This window comes from Salvia miltiorrhiza, chromosome 7 (genome assembly GCF_028751815.1).
Source record: "Salvia miltiorrhiza cultivar Shanhuang (shh) chromosome 7, IMPLAD_Smil_shh, whole genome shotgun sequence".
Taxonomy (NCBI): domain Eukaryota; kingdom Viridiplantae; phylum Streptophyta; class Magnoliopsida; order Lamiales; family Lamiaceae; genus Salvia; species Salvia miltiorrhiza.
This window is the reverse complement of record NC_080393.1, coordinates 21600616-21617037: the sequence shown is the minus strand read 5'-3', so window position 1 is coordinate 21617037 and position 16422 is coordinate 21600616. Positions and strand designations below refer to the sequence as shown.

The 16422-nt window shown below is 40.3% G+C and overlaps 1 protein-coding gene and 1 non-coding gene across 2 annotated transcripts; one reads left to right on the top strand and one right to left on the bottom strand.

Annotated features, from left to right (window-relative positions):
• Positions 1-4802: 4802 nt before the first annotated feature.
• Positions 4803-4909, bottom strand: LOC130996478 (small nucleolar RNA R71). The gene has a single exon (XR_009092648.1). It is a non-coding gene; the product is annotated as a small nucleolar RNA R71 (small nucleolar RNA).
• A 4685-nt stretch (positions 4910-9594) lies between these two features.
• Positions 9595-9933, top strand: LOC130993955 (uncharacterized). The gene has a single exon (XM_057918995.1). The coding sequence runs from the start codon at positions 9595-9597 to the stop codon at positions 9931-9933; it is 339 nt and encodes a 112-aa protein (XP_057774978.1).
• The last annotated feature ends 6489 nt before the right edge of the window (positions 9934-16422 follow it).

Below are 16422 nucleotides of genomic sequence, written 5' to 3'. Positions count from 1 at the left end.
AGTTGCAATTGTAATATGGAAAAAAAGTCAAATAAGAGAATTCAAAAATTCTTAGCCCACATCCACCATTCGGATTCCCCATCTCCTCCCTCTGCTACCTACCCTTGGACTGATGAGAAAGATTCTGATTATTTGCTCCATTGTGTTGATGTTGTTTCAGTCCAGAAGTTTCTTCCCCATATTTTGACTGAAATCGGATTTTCAGTCTTTTTAGGATGATATATTGATTGGGTGTCTCCTTTGATCTTCTGTAGTTTTGTGGAGGAGGAACATTCTTGTTTACCATCATGTTTCTCTTCTGAACTTCTTCCTTGTCATAATCCTTGGATTTGTCTGCCGTGTCGTCGTCTGAAACTTCAGTTACATCCTGGATCATGATTCTTTTCTCCTTTTCGGTTGCGGTCAACTTTCCTCCTATGCTTTCCACTAAAGCTGTTGATGGAAAGTTGTCCATCAATGGAGACTCCTTCATGCAGTTCTTGACTGCTTGCTCCAGTTTGTAGTTGAGCCTCTTAACTTCGTGTGATGCCTTATCGCGTTCCGCTGTTGATTTGTTGAGCTCAGTCTTAGTCTCGTTCAGTTGAGACTGGAGTTTGTTCCGTTCTGACTGAAGAGTGTTAACCCTTGTCTTCAGTTGGTTGTTCTCCTTGATCAGTTCATCAAGGCAAGTCTCATCTGGATAATAGAGCTTGACTGTTTTCTCCTTGGACTGATCTTCACCGATCTCCTTCTCCAATTTTTGATTCTGTTGCAAGTAGGGATGGCAACGGGCCAGATTTGGACCGGATCTCATCAATACCAGATCCAGATCTGTTTTCATCTATCAGATCCAGATCCGCGGATCTAAAAATTTTGGATCCTGATCCAGATCTGCGGGTCCAGATCCATGGATCTACTATTTTTAAATTAAATTAAAAAAAATCACAAAATCAACATCATCTAATTTTCATCATGAAAAATATTGCACAAAATACATTCATGCAATACAAAGTCTCAACATAGAAAATCAAGTCATCAAAAATTCAAAATAAACAAATCTCAATCCATGAGTCTACGAGAACAAGTCTTCAAAAATCCAAATTACATTTTCTAAGAATAAAAGTCTCCATCATCCATGGCACGACTACTTTCAACATCATCGACATCCTAAAAAAATGAAGAAAAAATAATTTAGAGCAAAACAAACTCATTTCAATAATAGAAGTTTAAAACATATGTAAATTAATTACCATATAAATAATATCAATTTTTTCTTCTCCATCTTCATCATAATCTTCATTAACTGTGGAACAAGCATGTGTGTCATCCAATTCACCTAAGCCAAAAAAAGAAACATATTATGAATAAGAATATTGACAAATGAAATGTAAAGTAAGATAAAAATAAATTATAACCTTTGACATCATCAATCATTCAATTTTGTAAACACATCAATGCCTCCACGGTTCGAGAGTCAAGTCGAGAACGATGAGCACTAACAACTCGCCCACCCGTGCTAAAAGCACTTTTCGAGGCCACTGAAGATACGGGAATAGCAAGAATATCCTTGGCAATTTTCTGCAAAGTAGGATACATTTGATCTCTTTTCCACTAATCAAGAACGTCAAAGGCATCATTATCAGGTATATGATCATCATCTAAGTAGTGTTCAACTTCACCCCTCACATGCACCTTTCTTTTCTTTGTTCTCTTAGCTTGAGCATAAGTATCCTCATCATCGTCACACTCATCACCACCTACTTCTTTTCCTTTCCAAAGTTCATTATTTTTTTCACTTTCAATCCTCATTTGATATTCAATAACAAGTGTATCAAGATTCTCCCTTACTTTTTTGAGTTCATTTTCAGCACCATCAACTCTATCCCCATACAACCTTTTGAAATAGAACTCCACACAATCCATCTTATTTCTAGGATCTAAAACAGAAGAAACAGCTAAAACCCCACCAATTTGGTCCCAATATTTGTCAAACTTCTCAACCATATTCTTAGCCATTTTCTAATAACATCAACATCACTTTGTATCCACTGCCTAAAGCAATCTTAATTTCACAAACTTTACGAAGAAACAGATTAGAAGTTGGATGATTTCTACCAGAAAAGACTTTAGTAGCCTTGTAGAAAATCTCTAACTTCTCACAAACAAGACTTGCCAGCATCCATTCATGCTCAGTAGGAACAACAAATTTCAACTTTCTATTCAAGCGTTTCAATTTTGTAAACACATCCTTAAAAGGTAAAGCAACTTGAAGCATCAAAAAAGTGGAATTCCACCTAGTTTTACAATCATGAACCAACCTTTTAGGCCTACATATATTCAAAAGCCGACAAGCATCCTCAAAATTTTCAAAAGCATGGCAGTCTGCGAAAATTGAAGGCCAATAAAAACCGCTATGATTTATCTTTCACACTCTCGGACTTTCTCAACTGCACTACCAATCACACCCAAGCCATCTTTCACAACCAAATTTAAGATATGAGCACTGCACCTCAAATGCAAAAACAATCCACCCAACATTAAACTATTCGATTCTAAATTCTCCATCAAAACATTCATCATTGCATCATTTGTGCTCGCATTATCAAGAACCACCGCTGAGATTTTATTCTCCAAAGAATAATAACATATGCAATCCATTAATATCTTTGCAAGAATGAGTGCGGTATGTGGAGAAGTGATTTATGCTTAATTTACTTTATTTTTAAGGGTTTGTATGTGCGTATTTTAAGATAATCTTCTGGAAATTGGTGCGTTTTATGGTGTATTCTATGCTTTGCAGGAGATTTAGGCTTTCGAGATGAAAGAATGCAATTTTGGAGAATTTTGGATGAATTTAGCGTTTTCTAGGTGTTCTGGAATGTCAGAGCAGAGGAATCAAATGCCAGTCCAGAGAAATCATCATTCCGCTGGCGACCCATTCCTCTGGCGAGGCCAGAGGAATCACCCATTCCGCTGGCGATAGCAGGGAAATCGTCATTCCTCTGGCGTGACCCGTTTTCCCGAGAGACAGCCGTTCCTCTGGCGAGAGCTACGAAGTTGGCAAGAGTGGGAGTATTTTCCGGAACGCGCATCCAGCTGGAGAGTTGCCTTATTTCACACGATTCTATTACCTTTAGAATTCTACTTTGCATGGCAACTTCCATGTTGATCCGAAGGAAATCTGAAAACTATATATAGGTCCTCTTTTGACCTATTCAAGAGCCCCCGAAGAACCCTAGTATTCATATTTTCAGTTTTTTAGCTTTAGAATTTTATTGCTTTTCTAGTTTTTAAGGCTTGGATCAAGATTGAAGATTCAAGCCGCTACTTCAGTTTTTATTCGGTTTTTATACAATTCAGTTTTTACAATTGCTTTCTTTTTAATTATGTTTAAGTTTTATTTTAGCATGTCTGGCTAGTTTCCTTTAGCTGATTCTAGGGTTTGTAAATAGTTGATTGAATTTATGTGATTTATTTGTTAATACCTTTGTGCCTTCCAGTTTATGATTCATAATTCCTGGTGCTTGATTTCTTGTGAATTATTTGGCCAATAGTTTGCATGTTTAGCTATTCGGTTTGAGACCTAGCGGAGATAACTGTTTAGCGGATTCAGGAATGTATGATATGATTTTAACCTTGAGACGTAGCGGAGATAGGTGGATCATAGGGAGCTATTCTTAGGAGCTATTGGGAGTTAGTAGATTTTCTTGAGACCTAGTGGAGATAGATAATTTACTAATCTACGATCATTGCTGCTCTAGCGAGAGTAATTGATTAATTAAGTGATCTCTCATCATAGCTGGATTAAACTGGTACATAGGATTAATAGATGTATTGCATAGATTTAGTTAATGAATTTACTACCCTAGGATCAGTTGTCTTTTAATATTTGATATTTCCTACGTGTTTAGATTTATCGTTATTTGCGTTTTAGTTTAAATCAATCTCTACTTTCGTTGCCTGAATATTACAAGAGTTTAATTAGAATTATTTGGAGTGATTCGTTATAATAGTCCTTGTGGATACGATACTCGGTTACTGATTATTTGTGCTACAATTACACCGTGTTAGTTGCGATAATTTGTTGCTAATAGAATAGTGATCAACTTTTTGGCGTCGTTGTCGGGGACTGTTTAGAATTGACTTTAATATTTCTGATTAAACTTAAGTTTAATTTCAGGCGTTATAAGTTTATATTTTATTTTTTTTTAGTTTTTAAATTTCTGTTTTGTTTGTTGTCTCAGGCGTGTATGAACACGAGATCCAAAGGAAAGGAACATCTTGTACCTTTGAATTTGGACATCGGCAAGCAGTATAAAAGAGACAACCGCGAAAAGAAGAAGCAAGCAATGGCAGAGCAACAGAATAACATGGACCTTGAAACTCTTGTGCGAGCCGTGACACACCTTCAGAGGCAGCTAGACGAAGAGAGAGAGCGCAACCAGACTCCTCCACCAGAGCCACCACTGAATCACATGTATCAGCCTCGGGTTGATCAATTTCAAGGAGGCAGCTGGGGACCAACTGTGCAGGCTAACACATTCGAGCTGAAGCCGGGATTGATAAACATGGTGCAAGCTGAACAATTTAGTGGAATGGCTGATGAAAATCCGCATGTTCACATCACTCAGTTTCTAGATATCTGCGACACTATTAAGCATAATGGAGTGCCACCGGATGCCATCAGAATGAAGATGTTTGGATTCTCTATCAGAGACAGAGCAAATGAGTGGTTCAAGAGTTTGGACAGAGGTGCTATTACTGGATGGGAGGATTTGTGTAGAGCTTTCCTGGTAAAATACTTTCCTGCTTCTAAAGCTCAGAAAATCATTGCAGAGATTTCTCACTTTTCCCAGCTAGGAGATGAGACCATTCATGATGCTTGGGAAAGATTTCGTGAGCTGCTCAGGAAATGCCCACAACATGGTTTCACAGAGGATTAGCAAATCATTCACTTTTATAATGGTTTGACTGGTCTGACAAAAAGTATGGTGGATGCCATTGCAGGTGGATGTCTTCTCCATAGAAATACAAAGGAAGCTTATCGTGTGATAGAAGAGATGGCCTCCAACAGTTACCAATGGCCGAATGACAGAAATTCCACGAGAAGAATTGCAGCTGTGAATGAGGAGAGAGATGATTTTAAGGAGAAATATGAAGCTCTTCAAAAGCAGTATGAGTTGGAGAGAAAGGCACTGCTAGCTAAAATTCCTCAGCAGCCGAGTTTACCTGATGTGTCGCAGTTGGAAGATGCTAATTATGTCCAGCGGCAGTACCAATTCAATAGACCAAACTATCAAGGACATCAGGGCGGAAATCCACCGTATCATCCAAATAATAGGAATCATCCAAATTTTTCCTATTTAAATCCCAACAATGCTTTGCAGCCTCCACCTGGATTTTCTGTTTCTAGTGGGGGAGTCATCAATGAGCCAAAGAAAGATTCAATGGAGGAAATGATGAAGCAAGTATTGGTGAAGGTCACCGGGATGGAGACAAACTCGGCAAACTTGGGAACCAAAATGTTCAACATGGAGCAAAATGTGTCAGCACTTTCTAAGCAGGTGCAGATGTTAGAAAATCAAGTTGGTCAGATGGCTAACCAAGCAGCTACACAGCACAAGCCGGGCCACTTTCCTAGCAATACTGAAATTAATCCTAAAAATCAGTGTAATGCAATTCATCTAAGGAGTGGAACTCAATACGAAAATCATACAGAGCAGAGGAATCACCATTCCTCTGCCGAGCAGCTGGATCATACAGAGCAGAGGAATCGCCATTCCTCTGCAGAGCCGCAGAATGACAAGGAAAAAAGGCAAGGTAGTGAAGGACGACAATGATGACTTGGAGGAGCTTGCAGTGAAACAGACGCCTTCCCCTAAGAAGGATTCGAGCTCTTCTGCTGTTAAGGAGCCTATCCCTACTCCTACGATTCCCAGGCCAGAGTACAAGCCTGTAGCACCCTTCCCGAATAGCCTGGCAAAGCCGAAGATGGATCAGAAGTTAGCCAAGTTCATGGAGATGTTTTCAAAGCTTCACATCAACATTCATTTACTTGATGCTTTGAGAGATATGCCAGGCTATGCCAAGTTCCTCAAGGATGCAGTCTCCAACAAGAGGAAGTTGGGGAAATATGAGACGATTAATCTCTCCGAGGAATGCAGTGCAGTGCTACAAAGGAAGCTACCATTGAAGCAAAAAGATCCCGGTAGCTTTACCATCGCTTGTGTGATTGGAGGGCAGAACTTCTCCCGCGTTCTTTGTGACTTAGGGGCAAGCATCAATCTGATGCCTCTCTCTATTTTCAACCGGTTGGAGATTGGAGATATCAAGCCTACCTCTATTGCATTGCAGATGGCAGATCGTTCCATCACATATCCCAAGGGAGTTGTGGAGGATGTTCTAGTGCAGGTGGAGCAGTTTATCTTTCCTGCCGATTTCGTAGTCTTGGACATGCCGGAGGACAAGAATACTCCATTGATCTTAGGACGTCCGTTTCTAGCTACGGGACGTGCGTTGATAGATGTGCAAGAGGGAGATCTTACTTTCCGCATCAATGATGAAAAGATGATGTTATCCATCTATGATGCAATGAAAAAGCCAACTGAACCACAAATCGAGGATTGTTACTTAATCGAGTCTGTAGTGGATTCCCCTGAAACCGTGAAGGATCCTTTGGAAAAGTGCATCACACAGTCCTTATACCCTTATTCCAATCTAGACGAGGGGTGTGATGAGATCTTAGATTATATTGCAGAGCTGGAGGCCGTAGAGAAACATCCCATCGATCCTGTGCCTTACATAGATATTCGCAAACCTGTTGATGGGGGAAGGAAGTCAGTGGAAAAAGAATTCCCTGGGCCAGCGGAGTCAGTTAGGCCAGAGGATTCAACCAGGCCAGAGGAATCAGCCGGGCCAGCGGAGTCAGCCAGGCCAGAGGATTCAACCAGGCCAGAGGAATCAGCCGGGCCAGCGGAGTCAGCTACGCCAACGGAGTCAGCCAGGCCAGAGGAATCAGCCGGGCCAACGGAGTCATCCAGAGCTGCCGCCACACCCAAAATTGAGCTGAAACAACTTCCAGAGCACTTGAAGTACCAATTTTTGGGTGACAATGAAACTTTTCCTGTTATTGTTTCTGCCTATTTATCTCCGTTGGAGTTGGAAAAGTTGATGCGAGTTTTAAGGAAATACAAGTCTGCTATAGGATGGTCTATTTCCGACATTAAAGGAATTAGTCCTTCTATTTGCATGCATCGTATTTTAATGGAGCAAGAATACAAGCCTAAGGTGCAGCCGCAACGACGTTTGAATCCGGCAATGCAAGAAGTTGTGAGAAAGGAGGTGCTCAAGTGGTTGGATGCAGGCATTATTTATGCCATTTCTGATAGTGAGTGGGTGAGTCCCACTCAAGTTGTCTCTAAGAAGGGAGGCATGACTGTGGTTAAGGATGAAAAAGATGAGCTCATAGCTACGAGGCTGGTCACAGGATGGCGTGTGTGCATTGATTACCGAGCGTTGAATGCAGCCACACGTAAGGATCACTTTCCTTTACCGTTTATTGATCAGATGCTTGACCGTTTGGCAGGATATGAGTACTACTGTTTCTTGGATGGGTACTCGGGTTACAATCAGATTATGATAGCCCCGGAGGATCAGCATAAGACCACATTTACTTGTCCCTATGGCATCTTTGCTTTTAGGATGATATCTTTTGGTCTTTGCAATGCTCCTGCCACTTTCCAGCGCTGCATGATGGCGATTTTCCATGGGTTGATTGAAAACATCATGGAGGTATTTATGGACAATTTCTCTGTCTTTGGATCCTCCTTTGATAATTGTCTGGACAATCTTGCTCAAGTATTACAGCGTTGTGAGGAGACGGCACTAGTGCTTAATTGGGAGAAGTGCCACTTCATGGTTCGTGAGGGCATTGTTTTAGGGCATAAAGTTTCTGCCCAAGGTTTGGAAGTAGATCGAGCCAAGATCGTGGCCATTGAGAAGTTGCCTCCTCCTACATCTGTGAAGTCTGTGCGGAGTTTTCTTGGGCATGCAGGATTTTATAGACGCTTCATCAAAGATTTCTCCAAGCTGTCCAAGCCACTTTGTGCTTTGCTAGAAAAGGATGTGAAGTTTGTCTTCACCGATGAGTGCCTCGTCTCCTTTGAGAAGTTGAAAGCTGCACTGACCACTACGCCAGTTTTGATCACGCCGGATTGGAGTTCTCCGTTCGAATTGATGTGCGATGCTAGCGATTGGGCCGTGGGAGCTGTGTTGGGGCAAAAGAAAGATAAGTTGTTCAAGGTAATTTACTACACTAGTAAAACCTTGGATTCTGCGCAGATGAACTACACTACCACGGAGAAGGAGCTGCTAGCTGTGGTGTATGCCTTTGATAAGTTCCGTTCTTATTTGATTGGAACTCATTCCATTGTGTACACTGATCATGCCGCCATCCGCTACTTGTTCACGAAGAAGGACTCCAAACCTCGATTGATTCGTTGGATTTTATTGCTGCAAGAGTTTGATATGGAGATCCGAGATCGAAAGGGATGTAAGAATGTGGTAGCCGACCATTTGTCTCGTTTGGAGAATCCGATCGAAGGGGATGATCCAAAGATGGCCATCAATGAATCTTTCCCCAATGAGCAGATATGGGCTCTGTTATTTAAGGATCCTTGGTATGCTAAGTATAGCAATTACTTGGTTATTGGAGCTCTTCCCGAGGGATTGTCGCACTATCAAAAGAAGAAGTTCCTCCATGATGTCAAGTTCTATTATTGGGAGGATCCTTACCTATACCGGAGGTGCGCCGATGGTTTTATTCGGCGATGTGTTAGAGAGCATGAATGGCCAAAGATCATTGAAGAATGCCATAGCTCACCTAGTGGAGGCCACTTTGCTGCTAACCGCACTGCCATGAAGATAAATCATAGCGGTTTTTATTGGCCTTCAATTTTCGCAGACTGCCATGCTTTTGTGAAGGCTTGCGATCGATGCTAGCGCATGGGCAACATTACAAAGAGGGATGAGATGCCACAAAACATCATTGTTGAGGTGGAGCTGTTTGATGTGTGGGGAATTGACTTCATGGGTCCTTTCCCTGTTTCTTGCGGTTTTTCCTACATATTGCTTGCTGTGGAGTATGCGTCCCGATGGGTGGAGGCGATCCCAACTACCACCAATGATTCCAAGGTAGTCATTAAATTCTTGCAAAAGAATATTTTGACTCGGTTCGGAGCACCGAGAGCGTTGCTTAGTGATGGGGGGTCGCACTTCAACAACAAGTTTCTAGCAAGCGTGTTGGCAAAGTATGGAGTAAAGCACAAGGTGACGACTCCATATCATCCTCAAGCCAATGGACAAGCAGAGTTAGCGAATCGAGAGATCAAGCAGATTTTGGAGAAGAGCGTCGCCAACAAGAAGGATTGGGCGAAGCACCTAGATGATGCTCTTTGGGCGTATCGCACTGCCTACAAAACTCCGATTGGCATGTCTCCCTATCAACTTGTTTTTGGCAAATCATGTCATTTACCTGTTGAGATTGAGCACAAGGCATATTGGGCGACGAGGAGAATCAATTTGGAGTTCAAGGAGGCCGGTCATACAAGGCGAGATATGTTGACAGAGTTGGATAAATGGAGGAATGAGGCCTATGAGAGTTCCCGCATTTACAAAGAGAGGGCCAAGAAATTCCATGATTTGAGCATCCGCACCAAGGAAATCAAGCCAGGAGATGAGGTGCTATTATACAATTCGAAATTACGTTTGTTTCCTGGCAAGTTGCAATCAAGATGGACAGGGCCATATGTGGTGCATAAGAGCAATTGGAATGGGACGTATGAGTTGTTTGCCGCTGATGGCACTACCTTCACTGTCAATGGTCATCGTCTCAAACCATACTTCAAGTCAAACGTGGATCGTGGTCTTGAAGTTGTCAAATTCAATGACCCATGAGTTTGAGGTATCGTCGAGCTCTAGACGTTAAATTAAGCACTTGTTGGGAGGTAACCCAATTGTTTTTCTTTGTTTTGTTTTTCTTTCTTTTCGTGTTGTTTTGTTTCATTTTGTTTCTCTTTGTTTCGTTGTTTTGTGTGGGGCGGGTGTTTCTCTGCCAGATTTCTGGAGATTTTCATGTTCCAGTGCAGCCACTTTCTTCGCTGCTCTTTCCAGCGCGCCACTCTCCCCTCTGAAAAAGACCGCAAACCCACCTTTTCACCGCCTCTCACGATGCTTCAATTTTTCAATGCCGATAATCAGGGACGTTTTCTCAACTATTCTTATTTCTTTTGTGCCCTGAGGACATGGCATGCTTTAAGTGTGGGGGGGAGGGGTGTTTTGTTGCTAATATTTTTTAAAATTGGGCGAAATTGATTTTTCTATGCTTAGTTTCTGGACTTGAATCTTGCTAATTTTTATGAATTTGTGGAAGAGAAGATGATTTTCAATGTGCATTTCGGGTTTGTGTTTGTTTGGTGGTCATTCTTATTTTACTTTTAATATATGTTTCTTGATTGTGCAAAGAATTATGAGTTTTGTTGCAACACTTTTGTAAGTTAGTAAAACGTGATTTGTCCGGTAGATGCTAGAATGAGTGTTGTCATTGTGATTGCCTACGATCGTATCTAATCTGTGAAAATGTTGGACGAATTGCCAACTTCAAAAATTGCCAGCTCTGAAACATCTGGCTTGTTTTGAAAACGTGATAGCTCTGAGTCTCTGCTCCTCTAGTCCAAATATGAGCATGGGAAACCACGTGAAAAGACTTTGGATTACATCCAAATGATTTTATTTCATGAATTATGGCTCAACTGTCGAAATCTCAAGCACACAAAGTGTGAAAATTGGTGATATTGATTATAAAGGTGATCACATTAGGGAATTCACTTCTAGCGGAGAATTGAGTCTGATCGAATTACTTGCATTACTCTTTTGTTGCTTCTTAAACTTTGAGTTATTTGCATGACCGAGAGATGTGTGTTGATGGTAAAGTTTTGAATTGACTTTGTGAATGAGTGTATGGAAATTTACATTGTTGAAATCAATCTCTTCCTAGGATTCATATAGATTTTGCTTGAGGACAAGCAAAAGGCTAAGTGTGGGGGAGTTGATTTATGCTTAATTTACTTTATTTTTAAGGGTTTGTATGTGCGTATTTTAAGATAATCTTCTGGAAATTGGTGCGTTTTATGGTGTATTCTATGCTTTGCAGGAGATTTAGGCTTTCGAGATGAAAGAATGCAATTTTGGAGAATTTTGGATGAATTTGGCGTTTTCTAGGTGTTCTGGAATGTCAGAGCAGAGGAATCAAATGCCAGTCCAGAGAAATCATCATTCCGCTGGCGACCCATTCCTCTGGCGAGGCCAGAGGAATCACCCATTCCGCTGGCGATAGCAGGGAAATCGTCATTCCTCTGGCGTGACCCGTTTTCCCGAAAGACAGTCGTTCCTCTGGCGAGAGCTACGAAGTTGGCAAGAGTGGGAGTATTTTCCGGAACGCGCATCCAGCTGGAGAGTTGCCTTATTTCACACGATTCTATTACCTTTAGAATTCTACTTTGCATGGCAACTTCCATGTTGATCCGAAGGAAATCTGAAAACTATATATAGGTCCTCTTTTGACCTATTCAAGAGCCCCCGAAGAACCCTAGTATTCATATTTTCAGTTTTTTAGCTTTAGAATTTTATTGCTTTTCTAGTTTTTAAGGCTTGGATCAAGATTGAAGATTCAAGCCGCTACTTCAGTTTTTATTCGGTTTTTATACAATTCAGTTTTTACAATTGCTTTCTTTTTAATTATGTTTAAGTTTTATTTCAGCATGTCTGGCTAGTTTCCTTTAGCTGATTCTAGGGTTTGTAAATAGTTGATTGAATTTATGTGATTTATTTGTTAATACCTTTGTGCCTTCCAGTTTATGATTCATAATTCCTGGTGCTTGATTTCTTGTGAATTATTTGGCCAATAATTTGCATGTTTAGCTATTCGGTTTGAGACCTAGCGGAGATAACTGTTTAGCGGATTCAGGAATGTATGATATGATTTTAACCTTGAGACCTAGCGGAGATAGGTGGATCATAGGGAGCTATTCTTAGGAGCTATTGGGAGTTAGTAGATTTTCTTGAGACCTAGTGGAGATAGATAATTTACTAATCTACGATCATTGCTGCTCTAGCGAGAGTAATTGATTAATTAAGTGATCTCTCATCATAGCTGGATTAAACTGGTACATAGGATTAATAGATTTATTGCATAGATTTAGTTAATGAATTTACTACCCTAGGATCAGTTGTCTTTTAATATTTGATATTTCCTACGTGTTTAGATTTATCGTTATTTGCGTTTTAGTTTAAATCAATCTCTACTTTCGTTGCCTGAATATTACTAGAGTTTAATTAGGATTATTTGGAGTGATTCGTTATAATAGTCCCTGTGGATACGATACTCGGTTATTGATTATTTGTGCTACAATTACACCGTGTTAGTTGCGGTAATTTGTTGCTAATAGAATAGTGATCAAGAAGGCACAAAACAAAACCTATATTAACACACAATTTATAATTATTAATAAATATTTAAAACTCAAATAAACACATAGCAACAAGTAGCAAGTAAATCAACACTAGTAATTAAAAGTAAAGCTCATTACCTCAAAGTTCGATTACATAAGCTCCATTGTTGATCAATAAAGTGTGAGGTGATAGCCATGTATCCCTTTTTCTTATTGGAAGCAGTCCACATGTCGGTGGTTAGTGTAACTCTCCCATCCGTGGAATCGAACAGAGCTTTCAAGGAACTCTTGGCATCATCATATATCTTCATAATATCGCTCTTAAGTGTATTCCTCGATATCATTTTGAAAGATGAATTAAGCCCCTTCACAAAATTTCTAAAGCCCACATGATCCACTATCGATAAAGGGTACTCATGTATGATCACCATACTAACCAAGTCCCTACTTGAAGTCTCTTGATCAAACTTGACAGGCTTTTCCCTATCCTTCAATTCCAATACGGTGGTCCCATCAACTTCAGTCTTAACATTCAACTTTGTTTGACCTAATTCATGCCGTAAGTGCTGCTTTGAACATACGAGATTTACATGCTTAAGTAGATGAGAAGTTCCAGATGCACCATTGTAAGACAATGTAGCCGTGCAGTAGTTGCATTTTGCCTTTTGAACACCATTCACCATTATTATCTTGAAATGATCCCAAGCTTTAGAAGTAAGTTTCTTGGCCGTTTTACCATCTTCTACTTTCACTTTCGTGGTCCCAACGACTTTAGCATTTGTGGAATCATCTTCAAGTACAATCACATTCACAAGTTGTTCAACAAAGCCTTCTTCTGCCAACTTATTTTCATTCTCCTACAAAAATAAAAGAATATATATACATTAGTGTCATCAACATATATCTCAAGTTTAAGCTTAATAATAGAATTTTAAATTAAGCACATATTTGGAAATTATGTTGCATGTTCTATTTTATATTTCAACATGAACTATATATTCTATGAATACAATATATCTAAGATTTTTTTTCCATAGACGATATTGATATTTTGGTGTCAAGAGATGAAAGATAGAGAAAAGAAATGAGCAAGTTCATGAGTTGGGGGAAAAGAAGACGGCTCCACTCATCCATGGCCACAAGATTATATATGGAGTATATCTTATGTTATTCATAACCAAAATCATTTTTTTTCTTTAGAAAGACCCAAACTATCATTAATATTCATAACAATCTCACAAAATCAAGTTGCCTCACAAGACTAACAACTTTTCTTTTTCTTTTTTCTACACTTTTTACCAAAGGTGCTCACATATTATTGATTCAGAACATCTTATTCGAATTCCTTTTTCTTGGTAAAATGAATTGATAACTAAAAATTGTATTTCATATTACATGCTTTTAAACTGTGTGAATGTGAATCGGCAACATATTTTCCTTTTCATGCATTCAAAGGAGACATTGATTCAGAGCATTTTTTAAATTTCAGAGCATTCAATCGAAAACTTTGTGAATCGGAATCAGAATCAAATCAAAATGAACATTTTTTTAATTTCTAACCTTTGATTCAGAGCATCCTGTGGTAGTCATTGACATGGTTGAACGACGGCGGCGGTGGAGTCTGGCGGCGACCAGACGGTGGCGTAGGGAGGGTAGTTTCATCTCATGCACGGTTTTGAATGAGAGAAAGAAGTGAGGAATCCTCTTTTCGACTCTGACTCCCACTCCAGTTGTTGCTTTTCTTTCTGTTACTTCGAAAGTAGCTTCTTCAGCTTCAGCCACTCGAATTTTCGATATTCCTTTTTATTTCTCATCAAACGAATGACATCTTCTTTTGGAAATCCTAGCTATTCTTAGCATGATATTGCACGCAGAATCGTAGGCGATGACCGGAGATGCAGATGGGCATGCAGAGTCACACGAACTGGAGAGGGAGACGATGTGCTGCAGCTGCTACTGTCCCCACCTTCGTCGGTGGCGGGCGGGTGAACTGGAGAGGGAGACCGAAGATGGAGATGAGCAGCACGCAGAGTCGCACAAACTGGAGAGGAAGACCGTGTGCTGCAGCTGTTGATGTCCCCGCCTTCGCTGGCGGCGGGCAGGCGAACTGGAGAGGGAGACCGGAGATGGGAGTGAGGTGGCGGGTGGCGAAATGGAGAGGCCGAGAGGGAGATGAGAGTGACTGAGGAGGCGGCGGGAAATGAATCGAGAAAGGTCAGAGGAGAAAATAGAATTGGAAACTAGGGTTTCAAAGTTATTCTAATTTTTTTATTATTTTTAATTTTTAATATATCTAATATTATTAATAAAATAAACATAAAAAATAAATAATATATAATAAATAAAATTGGGTTCTCAGGTCGGATCCGGATCTCAAATTTCAAGATTCAGATCCAGATCCGTTTTTAAAAATGAGATCCAGATCCGCGGATCTAAAAAATTGAGATCCAGATCTGTAAAATCGGATCTGGACCGGGTCCAGGATCCACTGCCATCCCTAGTTGCAGGAGATTCTCGAACATTGATCTTAGAGTTTGATGATCAGTCATGAGCTGATCATACTCATCAACTTCGTCGTTTGAAGTGCCTCTTGATTCTGAGTTATCTCCTGTAATAAAAAAAAGAGTTATCAATATTAAGAGTTCTAGAGTGAGAGTTTATCTCAAGCCCATTCATTCCGTTGTCGAAGCTGTTGCATGATTTATCAGCCACACTTTCGGCATCTTTGGCCATGAGGGCTTGCCTCTCGTTGTCTAAGCTGGTGGAGTTGTTAGTTGAAGATACAGTTGTTGATCCAGAGTCTTCAGCATCTCCAGCCACCATTGCTTTCTTCTTTGCGTACTTGCGATCCCTTTTGGCACGAAGTTCTTTGTGTTCTGCGTGTGATAGTTCAAGGCAATCTGTTCTGTAATGTCATTTCTTTCCGCATACAAAACATTCCACATCCTTAAGATTAGTGGTGGATGTTTTCTTCTCTTCACTCTTGTCTGTGGAGTGTCTGGGCTTATGCTCCTCATTTCCTTTGTAGTTCCTTTTGTGGAACTTCTTGTACCTGCGTAACTTTAATTCCATCTTGTTGAATCTTTCAGTCAACAGTGCGTATTGACTGAAAAATTCATCTGGCTTCAGTTCAGTCGATTCCTTCGACTACTTCTTGCTTTCTTTTGATGAAACCTTCAGTGCAGTTCCCTTCGATCCTGATGGAGCGTCTTCATCTGATCCACCGACCTTCTTAGTTTCCAGATTTCTTCGGATGTCAAACTCATTGGCTTTGAGGTCGGAAAATAGTTTATCAGTCACCATTATGTTGAATCCGGGCTTGGTCTGATGAGCGACTGAATAGATCTGCCAATCGCCTCGTGGAAGCGCACGTAGAATCTTTAAGTTGATTTCTCGTTGAGTATGCTTGTCTTTCGAGATGGACTGAACCTCGTTCAGTATTTGATTGAACCTATACTCCATCTCTTCGATTGATTCGTTCTTGGGCATCAGAAAATTGTCAAATTTCTGACAAGCTATGGATAGCTTGTTTTTCTTAATTTTCTCTTATCCGGTGCATAGCCTTTCGAGGATGTCCCACATCTCCTTGGCAGTTTTGTAGTTCATGATTTTGGTGACATGCTTATCAAGGACTATTCCGGAGATGATATTTTTGGTAAGATTATCCAACTCACTTGCTTTCTTTCTTATGTGGTGAAGTCGGCCTTGCTTTTGATTTGTACCTTGTCATAGGGATCATTAGTTGTGTCGAGAGGTACTTTCTTGACTGTTTCTTTGATAATGATTGGGCCGTTGGTGATGACTTCCCACATTCGACAATGTTGAGCAGTGAGGTAGCTCTTGATCCGAAACTTCTATATGTCGTAGTTCTCTATACTGAACGTCGGTAGTGATGTAGACCTGCTAAAGTTAGTATCTATGGTAGAAAGGAGAAATA